Source organism: Callorhinus ursinus, unplaced genomic scaffold (genome assembly GCF_003265705.2).
Source record: "Callorhinus ursinus isolate GAN/ISIS: 27379988/994484 unplaced genomic scaffold, GSC_fseal_2.0 scaffold10, whole genome shotgun sequence".
NCBI lineage: Eukaryota > Metazoa > Chordata > Mammalia > Carnivora > Otariidae > Callorhinus > Callorhinus ursinus.
Genome location: NW_027397072.1, coordinates 859,838 through 878,644, shown reverse-complemented (window position 1 = coordinate 878,644; position 18,807 = coordinate 859,838). Strand labels below are relative to the sequence as shown.

The following is an 18,807-nucleotide window of genomic DNA, read 5'->3' as shown; positions in this document are numbered from 1 at the left end:
CCCACACAGGCGCATGCTCTCTCACACACGCGCGCAGGCACGTGCTCCCACACAGGTGCCTGCCCGGCCCTTCGGCCCCCGGGCCTTCTCCTCTCCCTGGGGTCGGACCGCTCACCCGACCGTGCAAACAAGCTCATACGTCCGACTTCGCTGTGTGTCCACATCTGCACCACCACGTCTGTCCTCCAGCTCGCTCCCGAGGCTGACCCCACTAACACTCGTCCCTGGGACCGTCCGCCCCAAGCTAGCCCCTGACACCCGTCCTTGTTCAGCGTGAATTCCAAGATCCGTCACTCTACCCCTCACCCCCCGGCAGCGCTGCACCAGCCACGCTCAACCGACCCCCCGCCCGCCCGCCCGCCGCTAAGTCCCCGGAAACGCACCGCTCGGACGGGCTCGGGTGCCTGCCACGTGGTCCCAGCGGTCGGCCCTGCGGGCCCAGCACTTGTCTCTTATGGAGGCTGAGCTCGGGCCCAAACGCACGCGCGTGCCGTCTCGAGCCTCCTCCCGCCGGCGGACAGAACGGTTGGTGCACACGGCGGGCGCCCCACGTGAAGTCCTCCTTCCCCCAACCGCCTGGCATGCTGAGCTCACCACCAGCTCCAGTCTGTTAAAATAACCGGCCTGTTCACCCTATGACTTCAGTGCTTCGTTCCCACGCATGCAGGGGAATAAAAGAAAGGTTTATGAGCGCTCCCCCTTAAGCTCAGTCGTAGAACCAACACACTTTGAACAAAGAAGCTATGTTATTGCAAATGAGTATTGCCACAGTCAGCAGCAGGGAATCCTACGTCAGAGACAGTTCGTGCAGCTGGGCCGTGGGAGCCACGCCAGATCTGCCGGATCGGGGAACCGAGCAGAGACCGGTGCATCCATGCACCTGATGGACCGGGTACCAGCCTAGCTGGCAAGGTGACCTTGACGCACGAACTTCTGTGCAGAGAGGAGACCGTGCAGGGCCAACTACCATGCCTTATAAATCTCCGCAGGGAAGGGAAGCTCAGCATCTGTCTCCAGCCTCCGGGAGCACCGCTGCACAGGGTCCTGTTGCACCGCTGCACAGGGTGCTGTTGCCCTTGGTCGCAGCCAGCGCCCACGCCTCACACTCCTCATGTGTGTGCATGACGGAACTGTGTCAAGAGTCTGGAGAAAGGGTTTTGCCCAAACAGAGACAGAACTGCACTGTGCTTCCCAAAGGAGCATGATGTTAGTTGTTTCTACCTGAATCGCTCCCTTATCCCCAAACAGAACTTACGTGTTAATGCCTCCGCGCTATAACTTCCCTCTCGTTGCTCCTTCCACATGTGAGCCTGGCGCGTGGGTCCACGTGACACCTGCCTGAGCACCGAGAGTCTGCATGGGACCCAGAGTCAATCCTGTGAAATCCTCTTCAAGGGATCTCCGCTCTTACCCGTGTCTCTGCAAACCACACCAACCACAAACCGCCAACTTGTTACCTCCGTGACCCCACTGTCCACTCTCAGCATCTTGAACTCCTTCAGTCCGTGAGAATAAATGCTGGACACTGTGCAGAGACTGGCAGTAAAAGTCACTTGCTCCAGGAATCGCAAGGATGCCTGTGCACGAGTCTGGTGGCGCATCACACCCTCAGGCCTACCCAGCGCACATGGGTCACTATTTACCAAAACCAGATAAAGCTCGGCCGCCACCCTACTTGGCCCCTTGTGACTATTCGTTTGCTGATGTGTCATCTCTTCATGCCCCAGGAAGGGGCCAGTGACTCGGACAGTGGGTTCCTGGCCCTCACGCCCTCGGGGGTCCCTCTGAAGCTTGTGTTTAAAGAGGCACTGGAGGTGTGGTTCACAACATGGTAAGTTCCTGGGAAACAGTGGCTTCGCCCTGAGCCTGGGCTCCCCGCACACCCAGTGGCCTCCGCATCTGTCCTTCACCAAGTATGTCCGCAGGGAACCTCACATCAGACGCTGCTGTGGACTGGTCCCCACACGACGTCCCCAGCTTCTAGTCGTGCCCCTTCACAAGCTCCCAGACACCTGCTGTCATTGGTAACACCTGCTTCATGCTCACATTCTCCCTGTGTCCCTCGCGCTCTTGCCCTCCGCAGCCGGGCGGTATCGTGAGAAGCCCATTCCTCACAGCCTACTCCAGCTGCCCAGCCTGGCCCAGGTGTCTGTGCCCCTTCTCCTCCCACACTCCTGTGCTCCCTAATCACGACCTCTCCGAGAGAATGCCTCAGCCGCTGGGCTCCCCACCGACGTGACTTCACGCCCACGCTCCTGCCTTCTCCCCTACAGGACCTCATGCTCCCCCCACCACAGCCCCATACCCCAGAGACTAAGAATGCCTCCCTCTTCACCAGCGATGCCTGCCGGGGTCTCCAGTCTGGCCACGGCGCCAGGTGTCCCGCTAAGCAGCTGCCCACCCCCCACACCCAGGCAGGACAGTGGGGCTGGAGAAGAACAATGTCTGGCTGAGGAGTCTCACACCACACTCATGGCCGCTATTCTCGGGTGGGCTCTTGGGGCATCAGGAGGCGTTTTTGTCCACGCTCCCGAAGGGGACCTTCCTCCTGGTCGTCTCCCCTCAGATGAACCCCCAGCGTCGCCTCCTCTTCCCACTGCTGGTCCTTGTGGGTCACAGGGCGTGATTCACTGGAAATAAGACTGCCTGCACCACCATCGTGACCCGTGTCACAGTGCTTAGTGGCCCTGCCTCCCCTCTCTGCAGAGGGAGGCCCCTCGGACTGTGAGTCCACCCGCGCAGCCTGCAGCCCCCGTCACCTGGCGACCTGCTCCCCTCGGAGCAGGAACAGACCACCTCCCACCCCAGACGTCCCTTCATGCACATCCGTGTGCACAGCTGCGGCGACAGAAAAACCCTGAAAGACTGCCCCCCGCCAGCCCCTCACTTCCCCAAGCCGGCCCCCGACCATCAAATTGCAAGGCCGGTCCTCAGTCTGCACCTCTGCCAGCCTCCCCACACTCTGCCCTGTGTCCACTCCCCTTGGCCTCAGGATCGACGCCATCCTCACCTCCCTGCTCCCCCCGGGGGTTTCTTTCCTGGTCTAGCAGAACTCGGAATGGTGGGACTGTAAGGGGCAGTCCCTGGGCCCTCCCCCCATACATATGACCACCGTTCTTAGCTATGACATAATGATTTGTATTTATTCCATTATTTATATTCTTTTTTTAAATTTTATTTTATTATGTTAGTCACCACACAATACATCATTAGTTTTTGATGTAGTGTTCCACAATCCATTGTTTTCGTATAACACCCAGTGCTCCATGCAGAACGTGCCCTCCTTAATACCCATCACCAGGATAACCCATCCCCCCACCCCCCTCCCCTCTAGAACGCTGTTTGTTTCTCAGAGTCCACAGTCTCTCATGGTTCATCTCTCGCTCGGATTTCCACCCCCTTCATTTTTCCCTTCCTTCTCCTAATGTCCTCCATGCTATACTTTATGTTCCACAAATAAGTGAAACCATATGATAATTGACTTCCTCTTCTTATTTCACTTAGCATAATCTCCTCCAGTCCCACCCCTGTTGATGTAAAGTTGGGTATTCATCCTTTCTGATGGCTGAGTCATATTCCATTGTATATATGGACCACACCTTCTTTATCCATTCATCTGTTGAAGGGCATCTCGGCTCTTTCCACAGTTTGGCTATTGTGGACATTGCTGCTATGAACGTTGGGGTGCATATGGCCCTTCTTTTCACTACATCTGTGTCTTTGGGGTAAATACCCAGTAGTGCAATTGCTGGGTCATAGGGTAGCTCTACTTTTGAATTTTTTTGAGGCACCTCCACACTGTTTTCCAAAGTGGCTGCACCAACTTGCATGCCCACCAACAGTGTAACAGGGTTCCCCTTTCTCCACAACCTCTCCAACATTTGTTTCTTGCCTTGTCAATTTTTGCCATTCAGACTGGTGTAAGGTGGTATCTCAATGTGGTTTTGACTTGAATTTCCCTGATGACTGATGATGATGAACATTTTTTCATGTGTCTATGAGCCATTTGTATGTCTTCTTCAGAGAAGTGTCTGTTCATACCTTCTGCCCATTCTTTGACTTGATTGTTTGTTTTTTGGGTGTTGAGTTTGAGAAGTTCTTTATAGACCTTGGATACCAGCCCTTTATCTATAGTGTCATTCGCAAATATCTTCTCCCATTCTGTGGGTTGACTCTTTGTTTTGTTGACTGTTTCCTTTGCTTGATGAAGTCTCAGAAGTTCATTTTTGCTTTTGTTTCACTAGCCTTTGTAGATGTATCTTGAAAGAAGTTGATGATGGGTGATGTATTAGGGTTCTACTAGAGAAATAGAGCCATGGAGGGAGATACTGGATTTGTGTGCAAGACCGAGAGAGAGAGAGAACTCTGTAGGTCAGAATTCAGGCTGGAAACCTTCAACAGAATTTGTGGCTTCAGCTGATAGAGTTTTTTCTTCCTCAGAGAGATCTCAAATTTTTTTAATCTTAAGGCCTTCAACTGGTTAGATGAGGCCCACCCACATTATGAAGGGTGACCTGCTCAACTCTAAGTCACTGGCTGTAGACATCAGCCACATCTACCGAATACCTTCACAGCAACACCTAGCTTAATGTTTGACTAGGGAGCTGGGTGCTGTAGCCTAGCCACATGGACAGATAAAACTGTTAATAAACTGACATATTGATATATGATGGTTATTTAAAAATATGTAAAGGAAAAGAGCCACATTTTAAGAATTGGATTATCTTTGTTTGAATGACACATTGGAAGGATCTACTCCTTTGAGTTATAAAGACAATATGTTATTAGGAATATAAATATATGGAAGAATAAATGATCTAAATATAAGCAGAAAGCATGTGACTGTCCCTCAGATGGACGTGGTGCATAGAGCCTACTGGCCAGAACTCAAACATGACTGGTCTTCCCAGAGCCAAATGTCCCAGCTCCACTCCAGTGAGCAGAGGCTGCCAGGGGTTCTGCTGAGGATAGGCTGGACTTGGAAACAGATCGAATGAGGAGCAAGGATGAGTCAAAGGCCCCACATCGGTGTTGGCAGGTGGCATGGGGACAATGCAGGTTGGATGTAGCAGGCCTCCTGGATGGATGGTATGCATGCAGTGGCGAGAGCAGAGGGCTGGCGCAGGTGGGATTCCAGGCCATTCCAGCTCGGTGCCGTGCATCTGGATGGAACCTGGAGCATGCTGGTTTTCTGGGACATGAAGATGGGGCAGGGAATCTCTAAGTGTCCTGTCAATGCCTGGCTTCCTTCAAAGGGATGCAGGATGGTAGATATTTTCCACATGATCACAGAATATGGTCCATCATGTTCTACCTCAGAAGGAAGTAGAAGTGTTGGTCAAACACATGACAACCGATCAGGCCCCCAGTCCATGACCTCAGACCACGACCAATGAGTGAGCACACTCTGTAATTCCACCCTGATACCCACCGGCCGTGGGTCACGCTCTTCGAGTCCATGGATGTTGGTAAGGAAGCCCTTAGGATGCCCACGGACTTGCCCCAGCAAGGCAGTGTTCTCTCAAAGGGATTGCTCTGATTCTCACCATGATACTCCCAATTCAAGCTGGGCCTCCTCCTGGCTGATGCACCCTCACGTGGGAGTCTCATGACCAACACGGGGAGTTTGATGAGCAGCACGTCCTACACCCAAGAAAGGGCATTTCTACAGAATGCTCTGCACGACGACATGCACCCAAGGAAGCTGGGGCAGGGAGGCCAGAGACTGGGTCACAAACGCTCTGTCTTCCTTCCTGACACCCTAACCCCACAGGGACATGCACGGCCCAGGGGGGTCCCAGGAGAAGCATGAATGGGTCTCCGTGTTTTATGAAGCAAGATGCTCATTGGCATCCCCTGCAACCGTCTGCTAGGCAAGCGCTCGCTTGGTAAGCGTCAGAAATATGAGCTCAGGTGTCCCACTGGCCCCTTTCGACTGTTCCCTGTAAACCATCCACGTCAAAACAGCATCTGAAACTAGTTCTCCAAACCTTCAAGTACAGGCTGTTAAGTGTGATTCACTATTTATTATGGGACTTGTGATTATGCAGTCTTTCCCAAGGAAACATTATGACATCAGGTAGCAACATTTTAATAATGGAGAAATGTCAGCTAAAAAGTCAAGATCAAACTTTACCCCTCGGTTCAGGATGGGCATAGATAATTTTGTCACCAGCACCTAAGTAGATAGATTCTTCCGGCCTGCTGGTCCCCCACATCTCAGAGCCATAGACTTCTAAGGGCATGAGAGTGGCCACAATGTGCAGATCCACAGATGGGGGTCTACTGACGGGAACAAGGCAGAGCTGTGATCCTCTCTACCGCCTGGGTTTCCTTCCTGTTGGAGCTGACTGGTTTAGAGTGACCCTGTTTGCTTCCAATCCTATTAACACTGATATCACTTACATGATGCAATCAGAACTGGCTCAATGGTGAGGAAAGTGCCAGAAACGTCCACGTGTCACATTGCCAAACCCTCACCTTGCCACCCCTAACCTCACTTCTCCCAAACCGGCATGCAGACCTGCGCCCACATGCACGTGTCTACACACTTGACAAGAAGAACATCCGTGTTTTCACTTCAATTTAAGCACTGACCAGTCCAGCGACCCCCACGGGATGAACCAGGGGATCACTCATTTACTTTGCTTCCCAGGACATGTCTCTAATAATTTATTGATGTCCGTGGGGAATAACTGGAATAAAGGGGTGCACTCACAGGGGCCTGCTGAGCATCACCACCTGAGCTTCACAGGGAAGGTGGCACCCAAAGCTGTGGTCAACCTGGGGGCACAGGTGAGGCCGCAGCCATGGGCTGGACAGGGACTTCCCACACGGCCCTGGCCCTCCTCCTCCTTCCTGGCTTCTGTGTCCTTCCTTCATCCCCAGAAGCCCACTCTGTGCGAGCAGGAGTGCAGCCCGCCGTAAGGAACATCCACATGGCCTCAAGGAGCTGCTGGCCCGTCTTTCTCATTTTTGAGGAAGATTCTGCAGGAATCGGCGGCACACTCTCCTGCTCTGTCCTGATCACACAGTCCTGAGGACCTCACAAGGGAGCAGCCTAAAAACGTGTCCTTCATGTGACTCCTGCTTAGCACTGTGCTGGCCGAACACAAGAACATACCACGTGCAGCATGGTGTCCCCACTCACCACCCATCCTGGGCTCTCAGCTGTGCATGGCAGTGGGACCTCCTGGGGCCCTGGCAACCCTGCTCCTCTCCTGCTTCTCGTCCACGTTCGTCCACACAGACAAGAGCAGACCACCAGGTCCCTGGTCGCCTCAAAATCCTCCTGCGTGAAATGAGGGGCTGGACCAGATATCCATGAGGTCTCTCCATATTTCATGTTTTTAAAACAACCCCAGGTCCACATGACAGGACAGTTTGCTCTGCGATGACCAAGGAGGTCACGCCTCAAGCTGTGCTTGCTCCTGAAATCTTAGCTGAGGAGCTGCTCTTACTCAATCCAATAACAGAGATGAAAAACCCAAAGAGAATGCACAAGGAGTTTATTCATTTCAACCCCTCCCTTTAAAAAACACAGCTACTACTTTAGTTCCTTTAAATGTAAAATTAAAATATAAGACACTTCCAACTATTGAGTCTCTTCCTTCAAGAAAGACCACAATCAGGCCTGTATCATCTTCCACTGCCTCGGCAAATTTCACCTTCTTGACTCTCCCAGAATAATATTTGTGAAGGTAACGGGCGCTTCCACGAATTCCACATCCGAGCGATTCAGGATCTTACACCACGCGGCTACAACTCTGAGTTCCCTTCTGTGTTAACTTGCACTGTTTTGGGTAAATCATCTAAAATTTCCTTTGCTGTATGTGATCCTTGACATCGTCCTTGGATTACTGCTTGGTGGCTCTTATGCCTGAAGTCCCAGCACAGGAGGAGAAACACCGTGGGTTACCACGGACGAACCACGTCATTTTCTCTCTGTCGGGATGCTGGTCTTCCGCCAACAGAAGCCACCTTGAGAAGGAATTGAGAATGTATGGAATGAACCGATATTTGAGAATAAATCAGTTTCAAAGAAGGAAAACACTTTCTTCAGCACGTCTGCTCTGGGGGCTGGGGGCAGGACAGCTTAGGGGGACACAGGAGGTGATCTGGGGTCACCACACCTGGTGAGTGCAGATTCCATCCCACAGCAACTCACAGATGCGGCAGTCGCTTGCCTTCCCGAGACTCACATTCCTGAGCTCTCATGGGACGGACCTGACTTCTCACAGCAGAGCCACGGAGCCTCAATCAGCCTCCAGAACAGAGTCGACTCAAGGACCGCATGCTCTCAAATCCGGGACAGAGTCCTCAGGAGGAACGTTCGTACCGCCCACCTCCCCACTGGCTCCCACAGAAGGACGTGCGGCATCGGTGCTGGATCCGAACTGAGGCCACCTCCCAGGGACCCGAGCCCATGATGGTGGGCCAGGCAACAGCCGCCTTTCCTTCATCTTGAGCCTACCGCACACGCGTCCTGGTGGCTCTAGACATGGTCTGCGGTGATTCTTCCCTTTTCTGCATACAGTTGAAGAGACGTATCCACTAACCAGAGGCATCTCCACGCTGGCTTCCTGACTCATGGTCAGAAGGGGCCTGTGGAAACCCTCAGAACTGCTTCTCCTGGCACAACAGAAGCCCAGCCACCGGGCCACAGGAAGGACTGGAAGAATGGCGATTCATCCTATGTTCCCAGTCTGTGTGCCTCTCCGGAGCAGGTGAGTCAGCCGTGATGACGGCGCTCTACCGTAAACATGAACATACGGACTCCGATGACAACTACAGCACTGCCCCCGATGTGCCCTGCTCCCGCTCCCTCGGGTGCAACCGCTCATGTGGCTGTCTTGCTTTCTCCGTCCTTGCCAGCTGAAAGCACTGTGTCCTTCCTCTCCTGCCTCAGGGCTCTGCTGGCCATCTGTCTGCCTGTCCTTCCATCATCTACAGGAAATGGGGCCTCTGCCAGGGCCGTCTGCTGGTTTGCTACATCGGCGGCATCATGCTTATTCCACTTGGGGAAAATGAGGCAACACCTCGGAGAATTTGGTAACATGCTGGGGGGAGCAAGACACGGCCCCACAGCAGACCCCAGCCTGCAACCTCCTTGCATTTGCTGTTTGCTGGTGGCCTGGGGCACGTCAAGAATTCCAGGCTGAAGGATGAGTTGCTGCAGGTCGGACCTCCGGCTGGGAAGACAACAAAACTCCCATTGGTCTCTGTGGGTTCTGATGGGAACAGAAACCACATCTGGCCATGCTGCTCTGCCCACTTACCCAACAATCCATCAGGCAGCCAGTTTTGAGAAGCTCTGCAGCATATCCACGCTACCGTCATGCAAGGGTTCTGCCACGTGGGCAGCACAACTCAAGACCCAAGGTGCTGGAGGGTGCACGTAGACAGGACTGCTGGGTGACATCTGGGGGAGGCTAACAGGACAGCCACATGCATACCCTTGGGTTTGGGGATAAAGCCATGTCAATAAAACCATATCTGCTAGTAAATGCTCTCTTTTTTGAGAAGCTCCTTGGGATAGCGAGCTGTTGCTGGGCTCTGGCAGGGTCTGAATGCTTGACCACAGGTCCACGAGCCACAACACAAAGCAACTGTCCACCAAGGCTTGAACGTCACCTGCCCCACAAAGCCACACAAGTTGGACGTGGGCACCAATGTTACCAAGGGGGACTGGTCTATACAAGACTGGGCTGGACCAGGTCTTGGTGGAAGAAGTGAGCACATGAGCAGGAGTCTCGACCCCCTACTGCTGCCACATGACACCTGTCCCATAAACCACACCCGCGACCTTACAACAAGTTGTGTTCCCCACTCCTGTGATTTTTAACATTACTAATTAAGAGGTCTGGAAATTACAGAGACATTGTGCTGAAACTAAGGTACCTATCTCCTGAAATCTCTGTATGGTGCTGATTCTAATGTGCCCTGGGGTGGAGAACCACCTCCCCCAACAATTTTCCAGCTCACGAGTAAGAAAATATTGTCAGTTAGCTATCTATACATGTCTCTGTATCCATCAATCATCTAATCTTCTATCTATAATCCACCTGCCCACCCATCCATCAGTCTAATCCATGCTTTTTGGCTCATGTCTGATCCAGCCTTAAGGCTCCTTTTCACGGGATGGAAAGGCTTCTGGAGCCACCTGTCTGTTCACAGTGATGGAACTTCTGGGCACGTTCTCAGAACAGAGCATAGATGCAGGGAACGATAACACCTGATCCCAGAAAAGAGGATGTGGGGAGGCAGTGGGAGGAGGCAGAGGGCGACTGCACCGGGACAGGAAGAGGGGCGTCTCCGCCAGGAGCTGAGCTGAGTGCAGAGGCAGGATCGGGTGGCTTTCCTCCAACGTGAACGCAGCGCGTTGCTCCCTATCAGACCACACTCACCCTTGAGGGCAAGGCCTGGCTTATGCACGATTCGATGCCCTTAGTTCCAGCATAAGAGACGTTCCATAAATATTTGTCAAGTGAGAATGGCCTGGGGAAAGCGAGCCCCCTTCTTTTTTTTATTATGTTAATCACCATACATTACATCATTAGTTCTTGGTGCAGTGTTCCATGATTCATTGTTTGTGCATAACACCCAGTGCTCCATGCAGAACGCGCCCTCTTTAATACCCATCACCAGGATAACCCATCCCCCTCCCCCCCTCCCCTCTAGAACCCTCAGTTTGTTTTTCAGAGTCCATCATCTCTCCTGGTTCGTCTCCCCCTCTGACTTATTCCCCTTCATTCTTCCCCTCCTGCTATCTTCTTCTTCTTTTTTCTTAAAATATGTTGCGTTATTTGTTTCAGAATATGTTGCGTTATTTGTTTCAGAAGTACAGATCTGTGATTCAGCAGTCTTGCACAATTCACAGCGCTCACCGTAGCACATACCCTCCCCAATGTCTATCACCCAGCCACCCCATCCCTCCCAACACCCACCACTCCAGCAACCCTCAGTTTGTTTCCTGAGATTAAGAATTCCTCATATCAGTGAGGTCATATGATACATGTCTTTCTCTGATTGACTTATTTCGCTCAGCATAACACCCTCCAGTTCCATCCACGTCGTTGCAAATGGCAAGATCTCATTCCTTTTGATGGCTGCATAATATTCCATCGTGTATATATACCACCTCTTCTTTATCCATTCCTCTGTCGATGGACATCTTGAGCAAGCCCCCCTTCTAACAGATGGAGTGAACCGTGGAGAGGGACCGGGTGAGTGGTGGTGCTCCTGTGGGTGGGCACAGCCTGGGACACACAGCTGCTCTGAGCTCCACACCATCTTCTGTTCTGTGTTTAACACACGTGACTGATTTTATTTCTCCCCTGAGGCCTTACTGAGGCTGGATGGATATGGAAACATGTGAAAAAGGACTGATTTTGACTCAACTAGGAGGCTCATGAATTTTTACTGATCAGGGCCGTTCTCACCAATGTGTTCATAGTACCTAAGAACTCAGTCTGCGGGCCGCCTGGGTGGCTCAGTCGTTAAGCGACTCCCTTCGGCTCAGGCCATGGTCCCAGGGTCCTGGGATCGAGCCCCGCATCAGGCTCCCTGCTCGGCAAGAAGTCTGCTTCTCCCTCTCCCACTGCCTGCCGCTCTGCCTACTTGTTCTCTCTTTCTATCTCTCTGCCAAATAAATAAATAAAATCTAAAAAAAAAAAAAAAAAAAGAACTCAGTCTGCTACATCAGACTAGAAGTAACTTTCTACCATGATGCTCTCATATCTGAAAGGTCTTTTTAAAAGTTCTGACCATACTGCAGGGAAAATGAAATCCATCAGGTGGGCCATTCTGAGGTCCTGTCAGCCCAGCCCACTCAGCCTAGCCCACCCGTGAGCCCCACCTGCAGACCTGCCCCGGGCCCTGCTCCTCCCCGTGCATGTCAGACTCAGTGACTTTCCTTTGTCTCGGGTGACGTGTCTTAGAATTTGCCCAAGACACAAACTTGCCCACGGACTGTCTGCTCCCTGTTGCGGCTACTCTAACAGCAGATACCAATGTGGAGAAAAACCCGAGTGTATTAAACAGAGGGAAGCTGTAGGCTTATCCTGACATATGTATTACATGGAAATAAGCAGATTTCTGTCCCTGTCATGTAGCAAAACTATTCTGAAGCTTGGGACGGTATGTGCATGAGGAAGATTCATTTTGTGGATCCTTTGTGTTCAAGCAGAGCTGACATTCTTCCTTTTAGAATTAACTGAAGCTAAGATTTACTCTGAAAAATGAGGGTGTGAGGCTATGTGATTTATGAAGCCTTCACAAACTTAATATTTTTATGAACTTTATGAATCTGAAAAATGGAATCTGTCTCAGTAGTAGTGCTAAAACCACATCTGTTCTGTCACATAGGAATCTAGACAGATCATTTAATAATTTGATTTAAAGGTATATTTGTACCAAATACTGGAATAGCTCTGTTTACAAGGTTTGCCCATCATTCACTCAAGGATGAGCCTTTGGGTGAACACTGTGTGCTTTCTCTGGGCTGGGGCAGGGTGCACGGGGCCCTCTGAGCCATGTCTTCCTTCACCCTAAGAAAGCAAACCTGCAGAGAAAACACAGACGTGCAGCTTAGAACATGGACAGTTGGAAACACTCCATGCACGTGCACATACACCCCAAACTGTGCTTCCCTCGAGAGCCAGTACGTGTTTATGCCGACTGCAAGTGCCTTCTCCAGGCCCGGCGCAGAGAGGGGGCCGTGCATGGGCCCCACAGGAAGAGGTGGGGGTGCATACGGGTTCTTTGCGGGCGGGCAAACAAGACGGACTGTGAGCAGGTGTCCTGGAAGCTCAGTGTGCTTCATCTCGGGGGAATTTCCAGCAAAGCGGCTGTCTGCCCTCACCTGGAGCTAATGGTTGGTTTCCTGGAAAAACAAACCCTGAGGCAGGGATGTCCACACGCCGACCCTTCGGGGGATGTTCACAGACTGAAAGTGTGCCGGGAACCCTGTAATCCTCAGAATAAATTCCCTCTGAGAGGCGTCCGCACCAGTGCCTCAGGGACCAGTCGTTCCTCCCGGTCTCGCCCCCGCCCTCCCAGGTGCCTCTGCTGCACCGAGCTGCCCCCGTGGCTGGTGGCTGTCCCTGCCGCCCTCCCTCATCAACGTCACCCTCCTTCATCAACAGCGCCCACGACCTTGACCCCACCGCTCCTTGGTGCTGTCCTGGCGTCAGCCACACCCTGTGCACGGACATCAGAGCTTCTCTGTGCCCAGCATCCCGCAGTGTGTTTATTCCGTCCTTCCTTGTATCCTGCGGTCTGACCTGACCCGGACAAAGTCCTTCTCCACAGAAGGAAGTCCAGGGCAAACGCATGCTTATGAGCCCTCGTCCCAGGTATCACCAGGTGTGTGCGTCACGAGACATCCTGCAAGGTGTCTGCCCACGTTGCACACAAGCGTGTGAGAGCAAACCAGCAAGGGGACACCTGACAGACACGTCTCACCACCGGCCAGGCAGCAGCCACACCCCCCAACGCTCAGTCCTCCTGGTTAGAATGGGAGCAGTGCCACCCCCTCTGCACAGCCTGTGAAGGCCCAGCGTAGTGTCCATGATGCACCTCCCCACACACGGGCATCTCACAGGGCCTCCAGCAAGGCACCTGCTTAGTCTTTTCTAGCGTTCTTTCCAGTTCACAAATAAACTCAGTGGAATATGATTTACAGAGAAAAGTAATCACAACAAAAGAATATACAACAAGCAGAACAAAAGTTACAAAATGAGGCACACTCACCACTTCTTCATGGGTTGCATCTTCTACATTAATGCCATTAACCTGAAAAGACAACAAATTGAAAAGTTTGAGGATGATATTGGTCACTAGAAGTTTAAAGTAAACAACAGAGCCAAGGGCTAACGTTTGCAATACTGACCTGCAGCACGGCATCTCCTACGAACAACATCCCTGTCTGGTCAGCTGCAGGGTTGCAAAAGGGATACAAGTGTTAAGAAACATTCAGGGACGTCATGCTTTGTTAGGGCGCTTGTCCAAGCTTAGTGTCAGCAGCAACTGGAATGGCTTGTGTGTGGGCACATGCGCATGCATGAGTGGGAACATGCATGTGTGCAAGTCTGTGGGTGAATGTGTGCATGGGAACATGCATGCATGAGTGTGCACATGTGTGGGGAATGTGTGTGCCCATGAGTGTATGCACACATGCATGTATGGGTGAGAATGTGTCGTACATGTGTGTGGGTGAGCGTGTGTGCACTCATATTGGTGAATATGTGTGAACATGTGCATGTGAGCACTGTGTCGGTGTGCATGGGGCGTTCAAATGTGAGTGCACTTGGGCGTGCATGGATGTGTGGACTGCATGGGTGCACACGCACGTGCATGGGCCTGTGTAGGTGTGGGAAAATGTCAGCAGCCAAGCAGCAGGCACCCCACCCATCAAGCTGAACAGCCAGCCAATCTTAAGCACATTAAGAGAGTTACTTCGCAGACATGTAAGTGTTGTTTAATATGGAACACGAATGTCACCTCCTCCTCATGAAGAATTTCACCACCTTATGTGTAAAGTCTGATTCCCGGTTTTCATTAAGTCGGCACAGACAATGGAACAGGAATCCCAAAAGCGGTTCAGCATTTCCGCACTTTCTCGGGAACAAATTTGCACAGACAGTTGTAATTCAGGAGACGGTGTGGAGAACATGGATGGGAACATGCCCTGGGGAGCCCAACAGAGGCTCACGGCACCGTCCCCCTGCCCCCCCAGTCCTCAGCGGCGGGGACAGCGGCTTCCAGTAGATGAGCACATCTGCCCAAAATGTAAAGCATCTCGACCTCCCGCCTTCCTATGAATTTGTTTCAGTTTTTTAGTCTTTGGTTAAATATTGGAGACCAAATACGCTATTCTTTTCACACTGCCATTCTCCATGTTCCCTGAATGCATTTAATGCTAACTGTTATATTATTTCTGGTCACTGACAAATATTAAACTTTTTTGAAAATACAGTACAGCCTTTATTTGACTAAATGTAATGGTACTGAATTTCGGTAATTAGCAACGTTCTCATTTACACGGCAACTTTGCCCAGAAAGCCCGCATGACCCGGCAGGGTGACCCGTCTCTCCGCTCTCCCCACACTTCTGTTTTTCCGAACCCTGTCCAGCTCTGAGCTGGGGGCAGGGAACAGGGCAATGCTGGTGGAAGGGGCTCCAAGTCTATCAGGTGAAAATCCACACAAGGCAACAGAAGGATTATTGACTACTGACTGTACAAATATTTTGTAAAATTATGCACAGTAGCACCCACATCCACATATAGCTCTGACATGCACGAGAGGTGCAGATGGTCTGGTGAACCCCAGCTGCAGGATTTAATCGTGCAGGACCTCGGAAAAGCCTAGAACACAGACACAGTTCTGCCCTGAAGCTGGACAGAAACAAGGGGGGTCCACACCAGGCTCAGTCGTGCGGAACGGGGTGAGGCCAGACGGGCAAGGGAGGGAGTGCTAAGGACAGGTGGTCATGGGTCACGGCGTGAGGCCCTAGACACCACGTCACAGGAAGGGACTTAATTTCACTGCTATCGTGCATCCTTCAGAGCTGGGCTACCCCTCTCAAACCCTCCCTTAGTGACCTACGCATACTTGTCATTCAGTCAATGTCAGTGAAGTTATCCCCTGAGTCTTTCTGGGAAAATTTCATCTATATGAACAGTGAACTCAGGCAGTGACAAGTTCAACACTATCTGAAAAAATATTTTTTTTTTGTTTCCAGACATTCAGATACAAAGTCTTAAGTTTGAATAATGAGGTTCTTATTTGCAAAATTACACAAATCTACTCAATAAATATTCACATATTTGTATATGGACATGTAATTGTTTCAAGTGTATATATGATCTATCTCTTTGACAAGTCTGTGCCTAGAACCCACTGACTCCCAGCCCCACCTGACCCGTCCGAACCCCCAGTTCTCAGCTCTCTGGCCGTAGGACCACCCACTCTCCAGCCATGGGACCAGCCCCTCCCTGGCGGTAGAACCAGCCCCTCTCTGGCTGTGGGGATCAGCCTTATGACTGAGCCATCCGCTTGACTCTTCCTGGGGCCATAGTCTCACGGTGTGATCAAACTGACTTCCTCTCTGTGCAACACGTGGCAGTGCTCGCACAGGAAGCCCTCTGCCAGCTCTGAGGGGTCTCTGTCTTGCTCCTTTCCGCAGGACGCCGACCAAGGAAAAGCCTCAGGCGGTGGCCAGTTTGCGGTCAGGCCTCCCTGAAGACGCTGCACAGCCCCCGCCCTTCCCTACAGTCTATGGCCCCGTCCCTGCCGTGCACCGCCCACCTCAAGTCACTGCTCCTTTGCAGAGCGGACCTATGGTTTTTGAGACTGACCTCTGCTCAGGTACTTAAACAAATATCCTTGTCTTTGCTTTTGTGAGAAAGAAAAGGACAAAAGTAAAAGTTTTTTCTATTAAAATTAAGCAATAACAAAAATGTGATAGTGTTAGGGATCTGTTAAAAATAATCAGTCATTTGATACCTTTTTGAGACTGATATCTCAAGAAGAACCCACCCAAGGCTCTGCAAAACCAGAATTATCAGAGAGAGATTCATCATCTTCTGTGGTCTTGGTCTAACCTTCTGAAAACAAGCCCACATCCAGGACATCCCCCATTCTCGGCAATTCTGCCTAAAGCACAGGCTCACATCAGCACTGGGGCTCCACGTGATTCTTGGCGCCGTGCTCAGCCCGGACTTCAAGGGCAGCCTTGCTTACGTATCCCCCCAATGCTGTGGGGCAGGTGAGGTGCAGAGGGAGAGGCCACCACCCACCCAGTCTCCACCATCTCTGCAGGTATGGGACACGCACCAGCCCTGATGCTCACCAAGGAAGCCCTAAAAGCTCATGATCACCAACCTCAGTTCCACACCCTGAGCCCCACAAGATGCCTGGTCCAAGCGCATGCAAGTCCGTGAGCCATGTGCCGGCGACCTCATGATGTGGTCATACGTGTTTCACCTGATACTTCACATCAGGTAGAGGCAAACCGGTGGTGTCTGCAGTAGCCAGTCAGAAGATGGGCCCCACAGAGCTACGGTCCTCGGGTCTGAGTGCAGTCCCAGCAGCGCTTGGCAGTGTCTGTGCACCACACTGAGCTCATTTCCAAAACAGCACCCTTGTTCACCGTGTAGACTCTCCCAGACGCCATTATTCCATGGGCACAAGGGAGACTGAGTGCACCTGCCTCGAAGGCCTGCAAGGGCTGCAAGGGCTGCAATGGCTGAACGTCAGTCCACGGAAGTGTTCACAGAGGACCTCTCCCCTCCTTCCTAGGAGCCCCGGGGAGATGTGCTTTTGACAATGGGAACACCTAAGTTCTTGAAGTAATTTAAGGGATTTCAGAGATTTTGAAGTAAATAAAAATGTATCTGCATCTTCTAAGACGGCCCTTAGCAGCGGAAGCTGACGCAGTCAATGGAATTGGCAGAATGTAAGGAGTCATGGCCAAGCAGGTCCCAGGCCGGTGCCTCTGGGGCAGACAGTGCCATGGGGGACACGCTGGGGGACGCACCGGGGGACGCGCTGGGTCACGTGCTGCAGCCCAGCCGACTGGGTCCTTGGTGCAAACCTGCCTCCCTTGATCTTCACACGCAGCGACCTTCAGAAGCAGGAGTGCCGGCAGCCTCCAGTCCCCTGCTCTGCTTCGGTCGAGCTCTCTGCCATGGGCTGCTGAAGATGAAGACTCTCCCCACACAGGAGTCATGTTCCACCCACCCTTCAGAGCCTGGGATCCACCAGCACGTCTGAAGTTTCAGCCTTTCTCTTCAGCGCTGAAGTTCTCTTTTATTGTCTGTTTCAAGTTGTTTATTTTGATGGCTGTAAAAACATGCCTTTCATTGATTCGTCTACAATAAAGAAGAAGGAATGTTGAAATACTCTTCATTCAATTTGCTCCAGCTCTAACGAGGCCCGCTACTGGACCCCGGGACCCTCTCCCTCATACAGCTCACTGGAGATGAAGAGTAGAACGTGGTTTGTTACAGAAGCAGGGGGAGGTAGGTTTGGCTAAATCCAGTTCCACACTCACCCACCCCAAGGTGAGAGGACTTTCTCAGGCTACATCTACACAAATCCAGCCAGGTCCAGGTTAACCCATCTCAAAGAGAAGGAGTCTACCAAGACTCACAGACCCCCAGGAAGAGTTAGGGGAAGGGACTCCTCTATCTGTGTGGGCACGGGCCTGCATGTCTAGCCGCATTGTACCTTCTACATTCTACACTCTTCTACTGAACAGACAGGAAGGTGAGGAGCTCTGCGGGCAGCAAGACCAGAACCCAGGACACAGGTCCCCAGGTCTGAGCAGCGACATCCCAAGGACGCTGTGCTGTGAAATGTTCAAGTCCACAAAAAGGCAGCTCAGACCCTTCCATCCACTCCCTGAGGCTGGCCCTCTGCTCTCCTCGTACCTGTTGTGCACTTACCAGGGCACACAGACGGCAGGGGTTGCAAAGACCTCAACATGGGCTACACATACAGGAGTTCTGTCAAATGGAACGGGAGTCAGACGGGAAAAGCTGTAACATGCATTTGTTAAATTGATGAAATATCATGGACATGAAATAAATCAATCACCAGTCCTATATTGTGATGACATGTTCATGGCAGCAAGATGCTAAACACAAGTGAGAATACTAAAGCAAAACAGAGGGGTGCCTCGGTGGCTCAGTGGGTTAAGCATCTCACTCTTGATTTCAGCTCAGGTCATGATCTCAGGGTTTTGAGATCAAGCCCATGTCGGCCTACTCTCTCAGTGGGGAGTCTGCTTGAGATTCTCTCT

At 51.8% G+C, this 18,807-nt stretch overlaps 1 protein-coding gene across 1 annotated transcript in view; it reads right to left on the bottom strand.

Moving 5' to 3' along the window:
• Positions 1–18,807, bottom strand: part of SNTG2 (syntrophin gamma 2) — a 199,764-nt gene that overhangs the window by 116,007 nt on the left and 64,950 nt on the right. The window contains exons 5-6 of the mRNA XM_073896924.1: positions 13,892–13,935; positions 13,753–13,794 (exon numbers count right to left, since the gene is read on the bottom strand). Of these exons, the coding sequence (XP_073753025.1) occupies positions 13,753–13,794; positions 13,892–13,935 (86 nt within the window). The remainder of the gene's footprint in view (positions 1–13,752; positions 13,795–13,891; positions 13,936–18,807) is intronic.